The 24,283-nt window shown below is 46.3% G+C and overlaps 1 protein-coding gene across 3 annotated transcripts in view; it reads left to right on the forward strand.

The window, feature by feature from the left end:
* Positions 1-24,283, forward strand: part of HECTD4 (HECT domain E3 ubiquitin protein ligase 4) — a 352,187-nt gene that overhangs the window by 234,969 nt on the left and 92,935 nt on the right. For all 3 annotated transcript variants that reach the window (XM_073562745.1, XM_073562806.1, XM_073562884.1), the window contains 13 exons: positions 2,937-3,106; positions 3,361-3,476; positions 4,614-4,717; positions 4,799-4,960; positions 5,446-5,594; positions 5,907-5,986; positions 6,195-6,358; positions 6,438-6,675; positions 6,773-6,909; positions 7,169-7,295; positions 7,758-7,895; positions 9,144-9,280; positions 19,815-19,975. In XM_073562745.1, the coding sequence (XP_073418846.1) occupies positions 2,937-3,106; positions 3,361-3,476; positions 4,614-4,717; positions 4,799-4,960; positions 5,446-5,594; positions 5,907-5,986; positions 6,195-6,358; positions 6,438-6,675; positions 6,773-6,909; positions 7,169-7,295; positions 7,758-7,895; positions 9,144-9,280; positions 19,815-19,975 (1,883 nt within the window). The remainder of the gene's footprint in view (positions 1-2,936; positions 3,107-3,360; positions 3,477-4,613; positions 4,718-4,798; positions 4,961-5,445; positions 5,595-5,906; positions 5,987-6,194; positions 6,359-6,437; positions 6,676-6,772; positions 6,910-7,168; positions 7,296-7,757; positions 7,896-9,143; positions 9,281-19,814; positions 19,976-24,283) is intronic.

The raw sequence follows: 24,283 nt of genomic DNA on the forward strand, positions 1-24,283 counted from the left end.
AGAGCAGCAAGTAGCAGACAATCACTACGTTATTACAGTTGTGTATGTTTTACTCTGAAAGACTGCCCTGTCTCGGAGAAGACATACTTTGAAAAGCCAGCCATGCCCAATTTGTGTCGGATGTCCGCTTTTCCCTGCTCTGTTCCCCGTGACTGACAGCTCTTTTTCTATGTGTATGCAGACCTGTCTGTCTAGTGGCGCCGGACAGGGAGAAACCCCCAAGCACCAACTCCTGACTAGTCATCCAAGGCGCATAGTCCCCAGCCATTTTTTTCAAAGTATATGTTCTTTAAAGAGAAGACAAATACACAGCTGCAAACAGAATTGGTGTCTGATTCATGCTGCCCGTTGTTCAAGCAAATATTGACTTAAAGGGAATGTATCGTCAATGGGGTTTTGTTTTGGTTTTAAATTATAGCCAGATCCTGACACCTTTTTACATCCTGACACATTCTAACCTTTTTTTCTTGTATTTTTTATATATTTTTTTATACACGTGATTTTGAGGGCTTCCATTTTGCCTCAGTATTCAGACAGCTGATTTATAGCTGCCCGAAAACTCATAGTAACCTATCAGTGACTTATTGAATTCTGTGGGAGAGTTTTGTGGGCAAGTCTGTAACCTGTGCAAAAGGTGTATACAGTTTAGGATGGGTTAGGGCTTATTTTCAGGAGATTTTTTTTTTTTTTGGTAAACAATCCACAATTATTATTAAACAAAAATAGCAACATTTATTCAAATATAATTGTCATTACACACACACACTTCACATACACATTTATATACAGTGGCTTTCGCGTATCTGTTAGTTTTTCTTTAAGAAGCCCTTCTACTCTGCACTCATTACTAGTATTAATTGTACCTGTTTGAACTCATTACCCATATAAAAGACACCTGTCCGCACACTCAATCACTCTCCAACCTCTCCACCATGGCTAAGACCAAAGAACTGTCTAAGGACACCAGTGGCAAAATTGTAGACCTGCACATGGCTGGGATGGGCTACAGGACAACCGACAATCAGATTTGATGACAAGGCAACAACTGTTGGTACAATTATTAGAAAACAGAAGAAACATAAGATGACTGTCAATCTTCCTCGATCTGAGGCTCCATGCAAGATTTCGCCTCGTTGGGTAAGGATGATTCTGAGAAAGGTCAGGTATCAGCCCAGAACTACACGGGAGGACATGGTCAATGACCTGAAGAGAGCTTGGACCACAGTCTCAAGCATTACCGTTGGTAACACACTACGTCATCATGGATTAAAATCCTGCTTTGCACGCAAGATCCCCCTGCTCACGCAAACATGTCCAGGCCCATTTGAAGTTCACCATTGACCATCTGGATGATCCAGAAGAGGCAATGGAGAAGGTCATGTGGTCAGATGAGACCAAAATAGAACTTTTTGATATCAACTCCAAGAAAGAGTACAACCCCAAAAACATCATCCCAACTATGAAGCATGGTGGGGGAAACATACTTTAGGGGTTCTCTTCTGTAAAGGGGACCGGACGACTGCACTGTATTGAAGGGAGGATGAATAGGGTCATGTATCACAAGATTTTGGCCAACAACCTCCTTTCCTCAGTAAGCGTATTGAAGATGGGTCATGGGTGGGTCTTACAACATGACAATGACCCAAAACACACAGCCAGGGCAATTAAGGAGTGGCTCTGTAAGAAGCATTTCAAGGTCCTGGAGTGCTCTAGTCAGTCTCCAGACCTGAACCCAAAATAAAATCTTTGGAGGGAGCTGAAACTCAATGTTGCCCAGCGACAGCCCGAAACCTGAAAAATCTGCAGAAGATCTGTATGGAGGAGTGGGTCAAAATCCTTGCTGCAGTGTGTTCAAACTTGTTCAGGAGCTACATGAAATGTCTGACCTCTGTAATGGAAAACAAAGGTTTTAGTACTAACTATTCTGTTTTTCTATTTTATTAAATACTTATTTCTCTCACAGTTGAGGTGTAGCTACGATAAAAATTACAGACCTCTCCATTCTTTGTAGGTGGGAAAACTTGCAAAATCAGCAGTGTATCAAATACTTATTTTCCCCAGTGTACACACACACACACACACACACACACTTATATACATACACTTCACATGCATACATTTGTATACACACTTGTACGTACATACACTTGTGTATATACACATACTGCACATACATACACATATATACACACTGCACATATGGTACATACCAACCTGTCTTCAATTCCTCTAGATTCACTCAAAGGACCTTTGGTGACATTATGGTCACATGACCGTGGTGTCACCAAAGATCCTTAAGCAGTCCAAACCTTGGAATGGAAACGCCAGGGGGCCCCTATGAGTGGGAGCCCTGGACTATTACCCAGTTCCCCCCTAACACCGGACCTGACTGTAACTAGGGCTTATTTTTGGATTAAGGCTTCTATTTCATGCATACTCCAAAAATCCTGTAAAATCACGCTAGGACTTATTTTTGCGGGAGATCACGGTCATTTGAGACTCAGTGTGAAAACTGCAACATTTTTTAAAATGTATCTGGTGGCAATTAGAATTGAAAATACTACTGATATTCTTAAAACATAGGTTTAACATACAAACCTGAAATAAGTTTATTTCTGATGAATCGTTCCTTTTAAATGAAGCATTTCTCAGCTGTGAGGGAGCACACTACCACTGTTTATTCAGGCAAGAGCGATGCAACTCATTTTCCCATAAAATGGTGACGCGCTGTCATGTCTGCTCTCTCTGCATTTCTGGCGATGCCTCCTACAGCCTAGCACATGACAGTACACCTTTTTATTGATGTCAAAATGTAAGCTTCCAATTTTATAGTGCAGATTTAATCAGAAATGACTCCAGTTAATGACATCCCGCATTTCTTAGAAACTAACTGCTTGAATTTAACTTTTTGCCGCACCAATATCCACCCCCATCAGGCATTGCCTCTTCATAAACTGTCCATTACTGAGAAGGTAGTGCAGGCAGTCCAGTCCATGTTACTCCCCCAGGAGGGATGCCTGTCTATTCACACCTCACTTCCTGCAACAGGAGATGCCTCAACGCCCGTTATGGCTGTGGTTCGCCTTCTAGCAGAGATCAGGACCAGGTAAGACTCTGTGCTGCTCTTCTACCCTTAGAAAGTCTTAACAATTCTATATGCTGACTTTTTATGTTTTTTGGGGGTGTTTTTTGTATTCTGTATTTTTCATCTACCGGTGATTAATCGCAATCTTCTATTCTATTTTAATGCACAATAAGGGTCTTGCAGGGTTATGACTTGGAGCGGTTTTATACATTTGTGTAATTATTGTTATAGCTCTAATTTGACGATTGTGGTTATTTCTTGTTTTTCCTGCTTAGGGCTTGCCTGGTCATGGCTCAGCTGTTAGATGACAGCTCATTTTGTGAAGAATTCATACAGCAATGCCCTGCCGCTGTAGAAGTACTAAATTTAGTAGCCCAGGAATGTAGCCCTGGTAAGTCCGCAACTACGGTTAATTCTCGGACTAGAACGCTTTTCTCTTACTGTTTCGTCTTGGTTTGTCTCATGAAGATGGCTCCTATTCTTATTCCCCAGATGGGACACTTGGACATCAATCAGAGTGTTTGGGGCTGATGAGCACGGCTGAGCAAATGTGCGATCAATCGTACAGTGAAGGCAAAATGGAATTGTAGGGTCTTTGCACTAGTGATTAATGGGGCTGTAGGGATCAGACATTGTAAACCTAACCTGTAAATTGGTGATCAATGTTCTTTGTGGGACAAACCCGTTAATACATTATCGAACCTGATAACGACCAAGCACCATAAATTTATGGCACTTGGTCGTGAGCTTTAATAAAGGGCCGTTGTAAATTTGCTGCAAGGGATTAAACCTCCTGCAATCTAGTAAGAGCAAGTTTTGTCCCTGGTTGTGCAGCACACGTGGGGCCCCCGCATAGAAGACGAGAGTAGCTCATCGCCACTACTCTTTATTGCAGTCTGTATTACTCTCAGCAGGGATTGAGCTGAATAGAAGTTTTGGTAATGTAGATGCTTCTATGAGATCTGGTGATCATATGAGGTCTGCCTGGCATAGCAGAGCCACTGAGACCAGCCAGTGATTTGTGTCACCATAGTGGACTGGTTTCCCTAGTAAAACATGTGCAATAGAGGAACAAAATATCTTCTCCAGACATCTTTTATTACCTTCTAGGTAATAAATTCCAACCAACTATTGTAGGAAGCTTGTGGAAGGATATCTAAAACATTTGACCCAAGTCATTCAGTTTAAAGGCAATGGTACCAAATACTAATGAAATGTATGTAACTTTTGACTTTGCAGTAAGTAATAAAAATGCATTAAAACCTTCTCTCTCTTACTATTCTGTCATTTGGCAAATATTAATAATTATGGTAATGCTAATTGACCTAAAACGGGAAAGGTTTATTCTGATTTCATGTCAGATATTGAGAAAAACATGCATATGTGTCTTTATATAGTGTATGTAAACCTCTGGTCTCAACTGTAGTTATTAGGGGTTGAAAAGGCAAAATCAGCAGTAAAATCCAATTACCTCAACACCTATAATGATCAGCACGGAGTACATTATGATTTTTTTTTTCAATTTCAGGTGAACGTTTGTCTGTGGTGGAAGTGCAATGTGAAAGACTAAGGATGCTATATCGGGATTGTGCTCGACCACCACCACCACCGCTTCAGACCGAGCGTAGACAGGTAGGGATTTCTTATTAAGGTTTATTTAATGGTTACATAAAGTAAATATTGCTTGGTAATTCCATGTGTTTTCTGGAACAGCCGAAAGAGATTACATGGTGCCCATCGCGGGTGTTCCCACCAGTGCGAGCCTGCATGTTTTCATCACATCTGACAGCTGTAACTTTTCTGGCTGACCCAAGTGCAGGAGGCGGATTACCACGGGGTACCTTTATCTACGCAACTTCACCTGTACCTATACAAGTAAGGAGTTTGTGAAAAGTCTTAGTGGGCACCATGTTTTCGTTTTACCAAACCAACAATATAATTGTGTAAACTATTTTATGGTTTCAATTGAAACCATAGTAGTAATTGGTTAATATCATGAATTACTCTTTATGGCATTTTTGTGTTTTAAAATTTATGTAAATACTTTTATATCAAGAAAGAGAAAGGTATTCTTGGAATGGTATCTTTATTGACAAACCATAAAAATTATTTTTGCAAGCTTTTGGAGCACAGAAGCGCCTTCATCAGGCAAGTTTTATTTGTAAGTTTGCCTGATGAGGGGACCTCTGTGCTTCTTTGGTAGCCAAAAAATATGACTCCCGAAAATACTTTTGTCATAAAAGTATTTACCACCAAATATTTTTTTTATTGTTCATGATCTTTAAAAAAAAAAAAAAAAACAACACAAAGCGTCCTACATGATGACAGTGACCTAGGGTTACTTCTTTTTGTTTTGCTAGGCTCCATCATTTTATTGGGAGATCGAAGTTGTTTCTTATGGAGACATAGATGATGACACTGGTCCAATTGTCTCATTTGGATTCGCAACCGAGGCAGAAAAGCGGGATGGAGCATGGACTAACCCTGTGGGTACATGTTTATTTCACAAGTAAGTGTTCAGATGTTTTTGAACACCATTTTACTTCCACTTTGTGTGGTGACCTAGGCTTAAAAATGCAACCTGTACAAAGATGTTACCTTCTGAACTGTATTCGACACTGTTTGTTATCCTGCCTAAAGAGGAACAGTCTAAAGGGGGCAGTTTGTGTACTTATTTTATTCCTGCTGTTTCCCCGAGTATACCATTTTTATTTTATTTTATTTTTTTTTTTTTTAACTCCACCATACAGTACCTGAGATGTGGGCCTTTTTATTTAGTTCTACTCTTCAAAACCTTACCACGTTTCCTTCTTCTTTTTAGCAATGGTCGAGCTGTTCATTACAATGGTTCAAGCCTTTTGCAGTGGAAGAGCGTCCGGTTAGATGTAGCGCTGTCACCTGGTATGGACTTTAGTTATATGATTGATTGCCCATTTCTTGTATTTATTCAAGCTCCAGTTAATTTTTGTCTAAATTAGATTAGGTTATGGCAAATGTTTCAGCTAGTTTTCCTCCACTTTTGTTTGCATAAAACTCTGCACAATGAGGATGGTCTTTTGATGGCCTAAGTTTGCTTAGATTGTTTGATGAGGTTCTCTTTGTGTTTTAGGCGATGTTGCTGGTATTGGTTGGGAGAGGACAGAAGGCACTCCACCACCTCCAGGCCAGCCGTCAAAGGGCAGAGTTTACTTCACATACTGTGGCCAAAGGCTTGGACCTTACTTAGAAGATGTTTCTGGAGGAATGTGGCCAGTTGTACATATTCAGAAAAAGGTAAATTTTGCCATGTATTTCCAGAAAATTTAGGGATATTTTGGAAGTTATCATTTTGAATATCTTGTATTTTTCACAGAATACAAAAATCTGGGCAAATTATGGATCGCGCCAGTTTGCATTTGCTGAGGGCCAGGCTCATCGCAATGCTGCTGATTTATGCATTGACTTGGCTGAAGAAATCAGTGCAAATTTTGAAGCCTTACCATTTGCAATGGCGTCGGACAGTGATAATGATGCTGGAACTAGCATAGCCTCTGACCCAGGAAGTCACGGCCCACCATGCCGCATTGCTGCAGCAGCCACAGTTTTACAACGTAAGTACTTTATCTATTTTCAGGGCCCACTCTTCTCTGATTTGGGTTCCGTTAGTCTATTCCTCCCTGTGCATACAACGTCATGTTTTTCTTTCAGAGTATGACAGTGATGCTTCCTGCAGATATAAGGTGGAGCTGAGCTATGAAAACTTTATTACATCTGGTCCTGATCCACATCCCCCTCCTATAGCAGATGATGAAAGCGACGATGACGATGATGATGACATACCACGGGTCAGTGATTTTAAAAAGAAAAACCTTTAAATACTTTAGTAGATTTGGTTGTTGAAAATGTAAATATGATTAATGATTTTCTTCTTTTGCACATAAGGTTTATATGCGAACATGTTCATCAAGTCTTGGGGATTGTAGCACAGATTTTTTTTTTGTTTTTTACATTCTACATATTTTTTTTAATGCTAAATTTAGTTGTCTTCATTCCTATGTTTTTTTTTTTTTGTTTTTTTTTGTTCTTTTGTTTTTTTTTTTTAAGGAGGATCACTATGCCTTACTGGTGAAAGCTTGGGAGACCAAGGTATTTCCAACCATTCGGAGACGTTTTCGTAATGAGGCGGAGAGAAAATCAGGCCTGGACCAGATTAAAGGAGCTTTGCAGCTTGGTATGAAGCTTGTAGTGCAATTTATTTGCACAAAAGATGCATTCCTGTTTTTCTTAACTGCTTATATTAATATTTAAACTGTATTTCACAAAGGGCAGGTTAAAACCTGAGCTTCTAGCAGGATGCAGGCCGACTACAGTGATATATGGTGGAGGTTGCACAGGGGCAGAATACTGAGAAACAATCTCTCGCACATCTATTATACGTGAGGGGTGGGAAACTTCGTACTGTAAATGCACATAGATGAGGCTGCTCATTGTAATGGCCAGACTTCTTCATTTATAAGTGCAGCCACTGTCCCCTTCAATGTAATCATCTATTTATGGTCCTCGTTCCGATGCTCCCATCAGCACCACCAGGGCATTAGCACAAGTAGTATATTTTCTTTGTTATATTACCATTGGGTATTGCTTCATCTGTGAACTCTGCTTTCCATAATCGGCATGTTGTTTTCTCTTCCAGGAATGGTGGATATAGCAAGGCAGACCGTGGAGTTTTTGTATGAGGAAAACGGTGGAATCCCTAGAGATCTATATCTTCCAACCATTGAAGATATTAAGGATGAGGCAAATAAATTTACAATTGACAAAGTTCGTAAAGGTATAAACTTTAAAAAAAAACCTGAAATCTAAAAACAAAATACTTTTGTCATTAAAATGACAGAAAATGACCCCCATTGTGCAGCTATTTTAATTAAAAATGAAATGGAAATTTTTTTTTAAAAAATGGCATTCTTGGGAATAGTTCTGTTACAAAGATATACTGTATAGTTTAGGCAGCTATTGATGGTAGTTTTATTATTATTATTATTATTATTATTATTATTTATATAGCACCATTGATTCCATGGTGCTGTACATGAGGAAGGGTTACATACAAATTACAGATATCACTGTAACCAAACTAACAATGACAGACTGATACAGAGGGGAGAGGACCCTGCCCTTTCGGGCTTACATGCTACAGGATGGTGGGGAAGGAGACAGTAGGTTGATGGGTTGCAGCAGTTCCGGTGTTGGTTGAGGTGATATCTCCGGTAATGGTGAGAGAGAAGGAGGTAGTGGGGTCATTGCAGGCTGTAGGCTTTCTTGAAGAGGTGGGTTTTCAGGTTCCGTCTGAACGATCCAATTGTGGTTGATAGTCGGACTTGTTGGAGCAAAGAATTCCAGAGGACAGGGGCAATTCGGGAGAAGTCTTGGAGGCTGTTGGATGAGGAGCGAATAAGTGTGGAGGAGAGAAGGAGGTCTTGGGAAGACCGGAGGTTACGTGAGGGAAGGTATCGGGAGATTAGTTCAGAGACATATGGGAGAGACAGGTTATAGATGGCCTTGTAGGTCAGTATTAGTAATTTGAACTGGATACGCTGAGGGAATGGGAGCCAGTGAAGAGAAGCGGAGGAGTAGTGAGGAGAGAGATAAATTAGTCGGGCAGCAGAGTTAAGGATGAACTGGAGAGGTACGAGGGTGTTAGCAGGGAGACCACAGAAAAGGATGTTGCAGTAGTCGAGGCGTGAGATGATGAGGGCATGCACAAGCATTTTAGTAGATTGAGGGTTGAGGAAAGGACGGATTCTGGAAATATTTTTGAGCTTGAGGCCACAGGAGGTAGAAAGAGCTTGGATGTGCGGTTTGAAGGATAGGGCAGAGTCAAAGGTTACTTCGAGGCAGCGGACTTCCGGTACTGGGGAAAGCGTGATGTCATTAATTGTTATAGCTAGGTCGGGTAAGGAAGATCTGTGAGATGGAGGAAAGATGATTTTCTCATGATCATTGATTGCCTTGTATGATACTTCAGCACAGTAAAGGTGCCTCAGTACTTCTGTACTTATTTTTATCTGTGTTTTTTTAGGACTCACTGTAGTCATTAGATCTCCAGAAAGCAACAATGTTGCCAGCACAGCTGTGGGAACTGCTCTACCAAAATTTGCCATCAGGGGTATGCTCAAGACCTTCTCCCTGCATGGAGTGGTACTGGATGTGGATTCGGTGAGATGATGTATTGTCCTGGTGTTGTATTAACATGTCTGTGATTGACGTGCTTGTGTATTTAACACTCACAGGATGGATTTCTTAGTATTTAAATTGATGGCATGCAAACATGATTTCAGCGAGTGTTCCGTTTTCATGGGGTGTAAAATATTTTAAAATTAAATCTGCTAACATTGAAAAGAATGGTAAACTGTTTCTAAGCTGTAGAGCATGTAACATAAAAACAGTGCAGCACGCTTCCATGCACCTTACATTTATATTGTATTGCGGAACGATTAAAGGTGGTCAGTGGAAATCCCCAGGGTGCCACGCTCTGTATCAGGAGACACCAAGGTCAGGTAAGAAAAGTCAATTTATTTAACACACGCAGCTTTCACGTGCCTGTCTATTTAAAGCACTGAGCGTGGTATAAATTTTGTAATTGCCTGATGAAGGGGACGGATCGTCCTTGAAACACGTTGTGTTGAATAAATCAACTTCTCTGAGTTGGGTGGTTCCCGACTCAGAGCGTGGTGCCCTGTGGATTTCTAATGCCCACCTTTCATCATTCCTCACTGTATCACGGCTCCTGAGTAGGACGCCAGGAGCAGGCGGAAGGTGCTGCTGCACACCTGGACCGCTGGTGCTGATCGTTGGTGTGTCGCTACATGATCGCTGGTGAGCTGCCAAACAGGCAGCTTCACCAGCGATCAGCACCAGCGACACGTGTGTAAGATGCGACGCACGTCGCTTAGTTACCCACTGTGTAGATCGCTGTGTGTGATACTTCTCAGCGACCGGCCCCCCTGCAGGGTATCGCTGATCGTCCTGGAATGGCCAGGACATTTTTTTGATCGCTGGTCTCCCACTGGCCAGCACGCATCGCTGTGTGTGACAGGCGGGAGACCAGCGATCAGCGAGCTGTCGCTGGTAACCAAGGTACACATCGGGTTTCTAAGCGGCGCGCGGCACTTAGAAACCCGATGTGTACCTTGGTTACCAGCTCCCTGCACCAGCGTGCTGGTATCTAAGGTACACATCGGGTTTCTAAGCGCTGCGCGCCGCTTAGAAACCCGATGTTTACCTTAGTTACCAGCGACAGCTTGCTGATCGCTGGTCTCCCGCCTGTTACACGCAGCGATGCGTGCTGGCCAGCGGGAGGCTAGCGATCAAAAAAATGTCCTGGCCATTCCAGGACGATCAGCGATACCCGGCAGGGGGGCCGGTCGCTGAGAAGTATCACACACAGCGATCTCGCTGGTGAGATCGCTGTTGCGTCATAAAACTTGTGACTCAGCAGCGAGATCGCTGTGTGTGACAGGGGCTTTAGTGTAGTATTTCTAAAATCACTGATTTATCAGCAGGAGTATCACTGGAGGACTAATAAACCTTCTGGCAGGTAGTCCTCCATATTCATGAGCTCTGTATACTCCCGCCCCCAATACTGATGAGCTGCTTTCTGCTTATGCATACAGAGCTCATCATTTAGAAAACTGGTAGATTTGCAGGAGAGAAAACTGATTTTTCTCCTTCGCTTCATTGGTGGACACAGATACTGTGGGTGTATGCTTCTGCCGCTTGGAGGCTGACACTAAGTGAAAAAAAGAGGTTAGCTCCTCCTCCGTCGTTTACACCCACGCCCCTATTGCGGGCGGAATTCAGTTTTATGCTTAGTGTCTTTGGAGGCACACGTGTCTAGGTTTCTCCAGACTTCTTTTTTCCATGAAGAATGAAGATAAGACAGGGGCGATGGATCCTATTGATAGGGTCCAATCTCCCCAAACCATCAACGGGCGAGCACGAGTTGAGTATCGTCTCCACGTATCCTTTCCCGCACCGAGGGACATATCTGGGCCTTTCTCCCCAGACTTCTATTTTTGTTTTTTATTTTTTATAAAGATAAGACAGGGGCAACGGATTGTATTGAAAGGGTCTGATTTCCCCAAATCAACAACGGGCGAGCACGTGCGAGTGTCCCTCCACGTATCCTCTCCCGCGACGTGGGACATGATGCCGGACTTAGCCCTGTCCACCCCTAGGTATAGAAACCATGGGCTTGCACAGAGGCACAAGACTAGTCTGTGTGGCCCCCACTGCTCCACCAACGCTAGACGGCGGTGCTGCAAGGCGGCGGACGGTCCCTCTCCTCACCCCCTGAAGGGGTTCGACGGAGCTAGGGTGCCTGCACCGTCCAGAATTTAGCCCCATCCCCTCTACCTGGTGTGCTAGATCCGGAGTCAGGTATGGAGGGCTGGGGAGGGCCCTGCGGCAGCGTTCCAGGGAAGCTCCAGGCATCTTAGGGAGTGTAAGGCAATCCTCCTTCCCTCTCCTCCCGCCTCCTTCCACCAGGCAGGGACGCCGGGTTTCGGCGGCACGGATCGCAGGGGGAAAAGGCAGAGGCCGCCAGCGCCCCCCCCTGCAGCGGGCATGCAAAATTTAGCCCGCGGCTTCGGCCATGACTAGGCCGCGGGCTGAAGTTCCGCCCCCGGCGTGACGTCATTTCCGGCGGCGCCCCCCGGGCTAGGGCGGACGCCAAACAAATTGTAAATCAACAGCCGCGGAGACACCATCACATGTTTCTCAACGCAAGCAATGACTAGCCAGGTCTTTCCCCGGGAAGGAACAACCACGGGAAGGGCAGTCTCCAATGAAGGAAACCACCTATGCCAAAACATGGTATCCATCCACAGACAGCTGTTTCGGGGTATTGCCCCTCATCAGTGTGGAGTAGGAAACTGGCTAGTAGGAGCAATGCCTAGTGAAAGGCTATGAACATAAGGATGAGTGACCTCATGGAGATCAACATCCAACACTGCGGAGACACCATCACATGTTTCTCAACGCAGTGATCTAGAGCAATGCCCCCATCCCTTATGGGAAATATGCAAAAGCATGTAAATCAACAGCCGCGGAGACACCATCACATGTTTCTCAACGCAAGCAATGACTAGCCAGGTCTTTCCCCGGGAAGGAACAACCACGGGAAGGGCAGTCTCCAATGAAGGAAACCACCTATGCCAAAACATGGTATCCATCCACAGACAGCTGTTTCGGGGTATTGCCCCTCATCAGTGTGGAGTAGGAAACTGGCTAGTAGGAGCAATGCCTAGTGAAAGGCTATGAACATAAGGATGAGTGACCTCATGGAGATCAACATCCCGAAACAGCTGTCTGTGGATGGATACCATGTTTTGGCATAGGTGGTTTCCTTCATTGGAGACTGCCCTTCCCGTGGTTGTTCCTTCCCGGGGAAAGACCTGGCTAGTCATTGCTTGCGTTGAGAAACATGTGATGGTGTCTCCGCGGCTGTTGATTTACATGCTTTTGCATATTTCCCATAAGGGATGGGGGCATTGCTCTAGATCACTGCGTTGAGAAACATGTGATGGTGTCTCCGCAGTGTTGGATGTTGATCTCCATGAGGTCACTCATCCTTATGTTCATAGCCTTTCACTAGGCATTGCTCCTACTAGCCAGTTTCCTACTCCACACTGATGAGGGGCAATACCCCGAAACAGCTGTCTGTGGATGGATACCATGTTTTGGCATAGGTGGTTTCCTTCATTGGAGACTGCCCTTCCCGTGGTTGTTCCTTCCCGGGGAAAGACCTGGCTAGTCATTGCTTGCGTTGAGAAACATGTGATGGTGTCTCCGCGGCTGTTGATTTACATGCTTTTGCATATTTCCCATAAGGGATGGGGGCATTGCTCTAGATCACTGCGTTGAGAAACATGTGATGGTGTCTCCGCAGTGTTGGATGTTGATCTCCATGAGGTCACTCATCCTTATGTTCATAGCCTTTCACTAGGCATTGCTCCTACTAGCCAGTTTCCTACTCCACACTGATGAGGGGCAATACCCCGAAACAGCTGTCTGTGGATGGATACCATGTTTTGGCATAGGTGGTTTCCTTCATTGGAGACTGCCCTTCCCGTGGTTGTTCCTTCCCGGGGAAAGACCTGGCTAGTCATTGCTTGCGTTGAGAAACATGTGATGGTGTCTCCGCGGCTGTTGATTTACATGCTTTTGCATATTTCCCATAAGGGATGGGGGCATTGCTCTAGATCACTGCGTTGAGAAACATGTGATGGTGTCTCCGCAGTGTTGGATGTTGATCTCCATGAGGTCACTCATCCTTATGTTCATAGCCTTTCACTAGGCATTGCTCCTACTAGCCAGTTTCCTACTCCACACTGATGAGGGGCAATACCCCGAAACAGCTGTCTGTGGATGGATACCATGTTTTGGCATAGGTGGTTTCCTTCATTGGAGACTGCCCTTCCCGTGGTTGTTCCTTCCCGGGGAAAGACCTGGCTAGTCATTGCTTGCGTTGAGAAACATGTGATGGTGTCTCCGCGGCTGTTGATTTACATGCTTTTGCATATTTCCCATAAGGGATGGGGGCATTGCTCTAGATCACTGCGTTGAGAAACATGTGATGGTGTCTCCGCAGTGTTGGATGTTGATCTCCATGAGGTCACTCATCCTTATGTTCATAGCCTTTCACTAGGCATTGCTCCTACTAGCCAGTTTCCTACTCCACACTGATGAGGGGCAATACCCCGAAACAGCTGTCTGTGGATGGATACCATGTTTTGGCATAGGTGGTTTCCTTCATTGGAGACTGCCCTTCCCGTGGTTGTTCCTTCCCGGGGAAAGACCTGGCTAGTCATTGCTTGCGTTGAGAAACATGTGATGGTGTCTCCGCGGCTGTTGATTTACATGCTTTTGCATATTTCCCATAAGGGATGGGGGCATTGCTCTAGATCACTGCGTTGAGAAACATGTGATGGTGTCTCCGCAGTGTTGGATGTTGATCTCCATGAGGTCACTCATCCTTATGTTCATAGCCTTTCACTAGGCATTGCTCCTACTAGCCAGTTTCCTACTCCACACTGATGAGGGGCAATACCCCGAAACAGCTGTCTGTGGATGGATACCATGTTTTGGCATAGGTGGTTTCCTTCATTGGAGACTGCCCTTCCCGTGGTTGTTCCTTCCCGGGGAAAGACCTGGCTAGTCATTGCTTGCGTTGAGAAACATGTGATGGTGTCTCCGCGGCTGTTGATTTACATGCTTTTGCATATTTCCCATAAGGGATGGGGGCATTGCTCTAGATCACTGCGTTGAGAAACATGTGATGGTGTCTCCGCAGTGTTGGATGTTGATCTCCATGAGGTCACTCATCCTTATGTTCATAGCCAAACAAATTGAGCCCCCGGCTTCATCGCAGGGTAGGCCGCGACCGGGAGAGGAACGTCCCGGCCTACCCAGAGGAAAGGAACGCTGGGCAGCGGAGCGCAGAGGCAGCGGCAGGAACACGTGGGGACACAGGACGGAGTAAGTGTATCGCACACGTTCCTTTATGCCGCATGCATTTCTTGTGGGGTTAGGTTGCCACAAGCACAGAACCAGAAGCCTGTAACTCCGAACGCGCCCAGGAGCCCTCCCCTGCGACTGTAGCCATTGTGTCCCCGGAGTGGGCCCTATCTCTGTCTCAGTCCATGGTGTCGCTTACGAGAGCAATAGAGTCCCTTCTTGCCCCAGATAGGGGCAGGGACAGTGGCTCGCCGGCTTTAGAGGGAACCTCCACCTCACAAAAGCCTCCGGCCTGCAGGGGCCGCTCTCACTCCAGGCAGACCCGGAGGAAACGAATCCACACGGTGACGCCCAGTCCATCTGGTGCCTTGGCATTTGTAAGCTCTGCTTCTCGCTCCCCGTCACCATTGGTTGATAGCGAGCAGACCTCAGATTGCGACTCAGACGAGCCCCTTGACCTGGACACTCCAGGGTAACTTGAAACAGTGGACAGCCTCATAGAAGCCGTCAATCAGACCCTGGGGAATGAGGATGATCCCGCAGCGGCTACGGGGCATAAACTGGCATTTAAGCAAGTGAAGCGCCCTCACAGAATTTTTTCCTCTCACCCGGAGTTTGAGGACATAGTGCAGCAGCACAGAGAACGGCCAGACAGGCGTTTCTCGGGTCAAAAGGCACTCGAAACAAGGTATCCGTTTGCTCCGGACCTCCGTAAAAGATGGATGGAATCCCCGTTGGGGATCCTCCGGTTTCGCGCCTAGCCACTAAGACCCTGCTATCCGTCCCTAGAGTTTCCTCAATTAAGGATCCCACGGATCGCCTTATAGAGCGCTTAGCTCGCTCAGTATAGGAGGTGTCAGGGTCAGCGCTCGCTCCCTCATTCGCAGAAACTTGGGTAGCCAAGGCTATGATATCATGGTCAGAAACATTAAACAAGGTCGCGCAGGAGCAGGATCTACCTGCAGAGATTTCGGAGATCGCAGGTCAGATGGCGGTGACCGGAGACTATGTAATCAATGCGTTTTGGGATGCGGACAATTGCTCGGCACATGCTGCCGCTAATGCAATTTCTGTCAGAAGAGCCCTATGGTTAGGGACATGGCGAGCCGATCCTATTTCTAAGAAGTCCTTGACTTCCCGGCCTTATCAGTGCGGCCACCTATTTGGAGAGAAGTTGGATCAGCTTATCTCCGACTCCACAGGAGGAAAGAGCGGGTTTCTTCCTCAACAAAAGGGCAAAATGCTTTTTCGTCACCCGTTTTCAGGGACGTTTTCGGGCCTTTCGCAACCCCGGGTGGACTACAGTGGCCAATTCTGCCGCCTCAGGCCGCCCCAACCAGGATAGGGAGCGGCAGGTCTCATATAGGGCCAACCCATTGGGGAGAATGCATACTCAGCAGCTCAAATCGCGGGGATCCAGATCCCAAAGATCGGCGGCCGAATGGCTTGAGGCCTTTACCAAACGACACTGACAAGGTGGGCGACCGCCTACTCTGGTTTCACTACGTCTGGGTCAATGTCACTCACGACGCATGGGGAAAGGAATCCATGGCCTCAGGTTGCAGAATAGAATTTGTCAGCTATCCTCCAAGACGTTTTTTTCTTCCCGGCTTCCCAGGGTGGATACCCAGGCAAGGGCTCTATTGGGAACCATCAAATTGCTTCAGCACAACGGAGTCATTTTTCCAGTGCCGGAACACGAAAGAGCTCAGGGGTTCTATTCCAACCTTTTTGAGGTTCCCGAAAAGGACTGGTCTGTCAGGCCTGTTTTGGACCTGAAGCTTCTGAACAAATTCATCAGGATCAGACATTTTCGGATGGAGTCTCTCCGTTCAGTCATATCGCCATGGAGCAATGAGGATACTTGGCCTCAATATACATCCAGGACGCATATCTGCATATTCCCATTTTTCCTCCTCATCAGAGGTTTCTACGCTTCACCATCGGCGATCAACATTTTCAGTTCGTAGCGCTACCCTTCGGGCTAGCCATGGCTCCCAGAGTGTTCACAAAGGTTATGGCAGTTGTCATGGCCACACTGCATTCTCGAGGCATAGTCGTCTTGCCTTATCTGGACGACTTCTTGGTCAAGGGCCCGTCAATACGGGCATGTGAGGAAAAGGTCAACATCACGCTAGATACTCTTGTCCGCTTGGGATGGTTGGCAATGCAAAGAAGTCATCCCTTTTGCCAGCTCAGAGGATCTCCTTCCTAGGAATGATCTTCGACACTTGCTGAAGGTTGGTAATTCTCCCTCAGGAAAAGGCGCTAGCTCTCCGACAGGGAGTCCGGACACTGCGCCAACCAGTCCCTCATACCATTCAATCCGGGATGAGGACTCTAGGGAAAATGGTGGAAGCAATGGATGCTATACCTGTCACCCAGTTCCACCTTCGCCCCTGCAGCACGCCCTCTTGTCAGCCTGGGACAGGAATCCTTTCACGCTCGATCGGCGGTGCTGACTGTCCTCTCAAGTCAGGCAGTCGCTCGGATGGTGGATAACCAGTTCCTCTCTGGCCCAGGGGAAACCTTTCCCCCCAGATCATTGGCTGGTAATGACAACCGACGCCAGTCTCCTCGGTGGGGGAGTGGTGTTTCGCCACCACACAGCCCAGGGACGGTGGTCGCCACAGGAGGCACGCCTCCCGATCAACTTATTAGAGATACGAGCAATTCGTCTGGCGCTGCAAAAGTTTCTTCACTTTCTAGCAGGCCGCCCTGTCTGGATTCAATCGTACAACGCCACGGCGGTGGCTTACATAAATCATCAAGGGGGCACCCGCAGCAAAGCAACCAGAGGGGGAGCTCGTTCTTCAGTGGGCCGATGCAAACCACTCAGTGATTTCGGCGGTCCACATCCCGGGGAGTGGAAAATTGGGCGGCAGACTTTCTCAGCCAGCAGGGTCTTGCATCCGGAGAGTGGTCTCTACATCTCCAAGTTTTTTCAGCAGATTTGTCAACTTTGGGAAGCTCCGGATGTGGACCTGATGGCTTCCAGAGTGAATGCCAAGGTGCCCACATATGTCGCTCAGGCCAGGGACCCGCAGGCATTCGCGATGGATGCGTGGGTTCTGCCATGGAACCAGTTTCGCCTCCCATATCTATTTCCCCCACTGCCACTACTTCCGAGGGTCATCAAAAGATCAAGGCGGAAGGGGTGCCGGTGATTCTGCTGGCCCCGTCGAGCGTGGGACGCAGATCTAATGCAGCTGCTCGCCGACGTTCCTTGGCGCCTGCCAGAGCGCCCAGATCTACTGTCTCAAGGGTCGATTTGCCACCCGAACTCAGGGACCCTTTGTTTGGCGGCATGGCCGTTGAATCTTGGATTCTAACCCAGGCAGGGTCCGGGAGCGAGGTGGTCGCTACAATGATTGGCGCCCAGAAGCCTGCTTCAGCACGAATTTACCACCACACCTGGAAGGTGTTCTTTGCTTGGTGTTGACATCACGGTGTTTCCCCGCTGGGATTCTCGATCCCCAACATCTTGGCTTTTCTCCAGTCGTGCTTAGAGAGTCCGGGTAGCTCAGTCGGTAGAGCATTAGACTCGGGCTTTGCCCCAGGCTCCCTCAGGAGACAAATATCGGCTTTATCCGTCCTGTTCCAGCCCAGAATTGCTACTAATTTGCAGGTGGAGACTTTTCATTCAGGGAGTCTCCCACTTGCTTCCTCGCTAGAAAGCGCCTATGGACGCCTGGGACCTTAACATGGTCCTAGGTGTTCTGCAGGAAGCTCAATTTGAACCGCTTCAGAATATCTCTTTGAGGTACCTTACCTAGGAAGTGGTGTTCCTAGTGGCCATCACTTCCATCAGGCGGGGTTCAGAGCTGGCGGCCCTATCCTGCCGAGCTCCGTTCCTCACTTTCCATAGGGATAAGGTGGTCCTCAGACCAGCCCCTCCTTTTCGGCCGAAAGTCGTGTCCTCTTTTCACATTAATGAAGATGTTGTTTTGCCTTCATTTTGTCCAGCACCGGTGCGCCATGTGGAAAAGGCTCTTCACACGTTAGTCCTGGTAAAAGCCCTCCGAAGGTACGTGTCGCGGACGGCACCCTTTTCGTCAGGCGGACACGCTGTTCGTTCTCCCCGAAGAGCGCGGAAGGGACTTGCCTCAAAATCGACCATAGCCAGATGGATTCGTTGGACGATTCAGGAGTCCTACCGCGTTAGAGGCACGCCAATTCCAGCAGGGATCGGAGCGCACTCTACCCGGGCAGGGGGCGCCTTTTGGGCGCTTCGGCACCAGGCTTCGACGGAACAGGTGTGCAAGGCAGCAACCTGGTCCAGCCTGCGCACATTTGCCAAACATTACAATGTCCATGCTCAGACCTCGGCGGATGCGAGCCTGGGTAGAAGGATTCTCCAAGCAGCGGTGGCGTACCTGTTAAACAAGAGGTGTATGTAGCTTGGATCGGTGAGTCAATCTCCCACCCAGGGACTGCTTTAGGACGTCCCACAGTATCTGTGTCCCCCAATGAGACGAAGGAGAAAAATGGATTTTTGTGATAACTCACCGTAAAATCCTTATCTCCGAGACGCTTATTGGGGGACACAGCACCCACCCTATTAGCCAGTTGGCTCTGTTTCTGTTTAGTAAATACACATTTATGTGATATAGGGGTGGTCTTTTTCTAGACATGTTGTACCTGTATTAAGGCTGATTTTGTTGTCCTCCTACTGCTTTGGCACCAAACTGAGTTCCGCCCGCAATAGGGGCGAGGGTGTATATGACGGAGGAGGAGCTAACCTCTTTTTTTCACTTAGTGTCAGCCTCCAAGCGGCAGAAGCATACACCCACAGTATCTGTGTCCCCTAATGAGTGTCTCGGAGAAAAGGATTTTACGGTGAGTTATCACAAAAATCCATGTTTCTCAAATCAGCAAGCAGCATAATAAATCATCAGCTGAATCTGGGTTTCTGACTCTACAATCATGCAGATCTCATTTATCAAAAACCAGGTGACAGATTCCCAGATTAAGAACATCAATTGCAGCTTTTGTTTGTATTTAGACCAATTGTTTCCAAAAGATTTGATACATTTTCAAATCTCCAGCTTAAAGAATTTCTAGATACATTTGCACCTTATTAAAATGCCCTGATGAAATGTAGGATGCATAACTTTTCCTTTAATAACAATTTAATACTGTGTCCTATGCTCTAAAATGTGTTTTAAAAACCCACACATGCTTGCATTTGTTCTATCTTTTAGCAGGATTTGTTTGTTGTTTTTGCCTTTAGGTAAATGAATTGGTGCAAGTAGAGACCTATCTCCGTAGTGAAGGCGTCTTGGTAAGATATTGGTATCCTATAGACATGCTGGAACGTCCACCTGTGGGATACAGAAGAATGGCCACCAATGGTTTAGTGACTCTAGATACCGCAAACATCCAAATTCACAGGTAAGTGAGCAGTTTATAGCAGGAGGACTGTAGGCATATCAATGCTATGTAGCAGAAACATAAGATGCAGATTCTTCCTTTCTTTTTCATTTTATATGAAGTGTTGTATTTAAAGGGGTTTTCCATTTTCATCTCTTTTTTTTTTTTTTTTATTTAGAGATGGATATGGTAAGGGCAAGTAACAGATCCATTTATTATTTTTAACACTCCTACAAGTAATTCATTGCAGGAGTGTTAAAAATAATAAATGCATCTGTTACTTGCCCTTAACATATCCATCTCTTGTGCAGCAGTGACATCACGTCATCACCGCTGCATCCAATCGCTGGACTCGACATTTCTGCTGATGTAGACGTCAGGAGCCGCTCTGCCCTGTGGCTTCGGCGGTGAAATGTACTTGTTGATATGATGTCATCGTTGCTGCCTATGTATAATCTCCAGAGCCACGATGGAGATGCAACGTTGGCACTTGGGTGGGTAACAGATGATTTAATTAATTTTAATATGAGCACAACCATATTACTAATAATAAAACTTTGAAAGGGGAAACCCCTCTACTCTGTCACCTCAGTGGGGGACGCAGAACCATGGGTGTTATGCTGCTGTCCACTAGGAGGCGACACTATGCATAATCTGAAAAAGATTAACTATGGCTCTTCCTCTGCAGTATACACCCCTGGACGGCGTCAGCCTTCTCCAGTTTTTGCTTAGTGTCGCATAGGAGGCACACCTAAAGATTTTTTCCCTTTTTTATTTTTATTTTTTCCCTTTTTTTCCTGACTGACTACAGGGGCTCTCAATTTGACGGCGTGGCCCTTGAGGCCTGGGTTCTAACCCAGGCAGGGCTCTCACCGGACGTCATTAACACCATGATCAGGGCACGGAAGCCAGCCTCCGCCAAGATTTATTACCGTACCTGGAGAGCTTTCTTTACCTGGTGCAAATCTCACTGCCAGATTCCACTCCCTTATTCCCTCCCAAAGGTACTTAGTTTTCTTCAATCGGGCCTGGACGCCAGGCTATCCCTAGGCTCGTGAGCCAGGTGTCAGCGCTCTCAGTGCTTTTCCAGAGGCGCATTGCTATCAAGCCGCAAGTAAGGACTTTTCTCCAGGGAGTTTCCCGATTAGTTCCCCCCTACAAATGTCCACTGGAAACGTGGGACCTCAACCTGGTCCTGACAGCATTGCAGGCACCACCTTTCGAACCCCTTAAGGAAGTTCCACTCCGCATTCTATCACAGAAGGTGGTTTTTCTGGTGGCAAACACGTCGCTACGCAGGGTGTCTGAATTGTCAGCACTCTCCTGCAGACGACCCTTCCTAGCCTTTCACCAGGACAAGGTGTTTCTCCGTACAGTCCCAACCTTCCTTCCGAAGGTTGTGTCCAACTTCCACCTCAATGAGGAAATTTCACTGCCATCCCTTTGCCCGGTTCCGGTTCATTGAGTGGAGAAGGCTCTGCATACTCTTGACCTCGTCAGGGCATTGCGTATATACGTGTCTAGGACTGCGCCCTTCCGGAAGTCTGATTACCTTTTCCTTCTTCCGGAAGGCGTTTGCAAGGGTTTGTCGGCTTCCAAAGCTACCCTTGCCAGGTGGATCAAGTCCACCATGCAAGGGGCTTACCGCCTTAACAATTCTCCTCTTCCTGCCGGTATCACAGCACACTCTATGCGGGCGGTAGGGGCCTCCTGGGCCATTCGGTACCAGGCTTCGGCACAACAGGTGTGTAAGGCGGCCACTTGGACTAGCCTACACACGTTTACGAAACACTACAGAGTTCATACCCAGTCCTCAGCGGACGCGAGCCTGGGTAGACGGGTTCTGCAGGCGGCGGTGCCCCAAGTTTAGGGACCTGTCAGCATGACATTCGTCCATTGCTTCCCACCCAGGGACTGCTTTGGGACGTCCCATTTTTCTGTGACCCCCATTGAGGCGACAGAGTAAAGGAGATTTTTGTGTACTCACCGTAAAATCTCTTTCTCTTAGCCTTTAATTGGGTAATTGGGGGACACAGCTCCCACCCTGTTGCCCTTACGGGCCGTTGTTATGGTTGAGTTCTCATATTGTTCTTTGAGCTCGTACATAGTGGCCTTCTTACAGGCATGGTTATGTTGTTTCTGTTATGTTCCTCCTAATGCTTTTGCACAAAACTGGAGAAGGCTGACGCCGTACAGGGGTGTATACTGCAGAGGAGGAGCCATAGTTAATCTTTTTCAGATTATGCATAGTGTCGCCTCCTAGTGGACAGCAGCATAAGACCCATGGTTCTGTGTCCCCCAATTAGCGGCTAAGAGAAAGAGATTTTACGGTGAGTACACAAAAATCTCCTTTTAACCCCTTTCTGCTATGTGACGTACTTTCCTGTCCATGTGCCCTGGGACTTAATCAGATTAATCTGATTATCACAGCTGACACCCGGCACAATGTGTCAGGGGCGGTCACGGACCGCCCCCGACACGATAACCCCTTGCACACCACGATCAAACACGATCGCAGTGTACCGGGGGTTAAAGGGAAGCATTGGCAGGGAAGGGGCTCCCTCCGTGCTTCCCTGAGCCCCCCACAGCAGCGCAATGTGCAGCGCTGCTGCGGGGGGTCTCCTTCCCTGCAGGTCCCCGGATCCAAGATGGCGACGGGGACCTTCGAGGGCCTGCAGGGAGCTGACTTCCTCAGTGCCTGCAAAGCGCAGGCAAGAGGAAGTCTGCTTCAATGCCTGTGACAGATCGCTGATCTGTCACAGTGATCTGTGATGTGACAGATCAGCGATCTGTCACAGGACAGTGATGGCCCCCCTGGGACAACCTAATAAAGTTAAAAAAAAAAAAAAAAAGTGTAAAAATAATTTTTTAAAAATCGCTAAATAAATTAAAAAAAAAAAAAATATTCCTATTCCCTAATTCATTTTTTGGAAATAAAAAAAAAACACAAAGTACACATATTTGGTATCGCCGCGTCCGTAACAACCTGCCCTATCATACTGTTTCATTAGTTAACCCCTTTAGCGAACCCCTTAAAAAATGAAAATAAAAAACGAAGCAAAAAAATAATGCTTTATTATCATACCGCCGAACAAAAAGTGCAATAACATGCGAGACACATATAAATATCCATGGTACCGCTGAAAACGTCATCTTGTCTCGCAAAAAACGAGCCGCCACACAGCATCAACAGAGAAAAAATATAAAAGTTATAGCTCGCAGAAAAAAACGATGCAAAAATAATTATTTTTTATATAAAATTGTTTTTATTGCATAAAAGCACCAAAACATAAAAAAATGAAATAAATGAGGTATCGCTGTAACCGTACTGACCCGAAGAATAAAACCGCTTTATCAATTTTACCGCATGGGGAACGGTGTAAACGCACCACCCAAAAGAAATTCATGAAACTCTGGTTTATGTTCATTCTGTGTCCCAAAAAACGGAATAAAAAGCGATAAAAAAAAGTCACGTGCCCGAACATGATACCAATAAAAACGTCAACTCGTCCTGCAAAAAATAAGACCTCACATGACTCAGTGGGTCAAAATATGCAAAAATTATAGCTCTCAATATGTGGTGATGCAAAAACTATTTTTACAATAAAAAGTGTCTTTTAGCGTGTGACAGCTGCCAAATATAAAAACCGCCTTAAATAGTAAATCAAACCCCCCGTTATCACCCCCTTAGTTAGGGAAAAATATTAAAATTAAAAAAATGTATTTATTTCCATTTTCCCATTAGGGTTAGGGCTGAGATTAGGGTTAGGGGTGTGTTTGGGTTCAGGTTGGAGTTACAATTGGGGGGTTTCCACTGTTTGGGCACATCAGGTGCTCTCCAAACGCAACAAACGTCTGATCTCAATTCCAGCCAATTCTGCGTTGAAAAAGTCAAATGGTGCTCCTTCCCTTCCAAGCTCTGCCATGCGCCCAAACAGTGTTTTACCCCCACATATGGGGTATCCGCCTACTCAGGACAAATTGCAAAACAACTTTTGGGGTCTATTTCTCCTGTTGCCCTTAGGAAAATAAAAAATTGCGGTCAAAAATATCATTTTTGTCGAAAAGAAATGATTTTTTTATTTTCACGCCTGGGCGTTATAAACTTCTGTGAAGCACTTGGGGGTTCGAAGTGCTCACCACACATCTAGATAAGTTCCGTGGGGGGGTCTAGTTTCCAAAATGGGGTCACTTGTGGGGAGTTTCCACTGTCTAGGTACATCAGGGGCTCTCCAAAGGCAACATGACACCCGCAGACCATTCCATCAAAGTCTGTATTCCAAAACGTCACTACTTCCCTTCTGAGCCCCGACGTGTGCCCATACAGTA

This window comes from Dendrobates tinctorius, unplaced genomic scaffold (genome assembly GCF_039654945.1).
Source record: "Dendrobates tinctorius isolate UK_male_01 unplaced genomic scaffold, ASM3965494v1 ptg000003l, whole genome shotgun sequence".
Taxonomy (NCBI): Eukaryota; Metazoa; Chordata; class Amphibia; order Anura; family Dendrobatidae; genus Dendrobates; species Dendrobates tinctorius.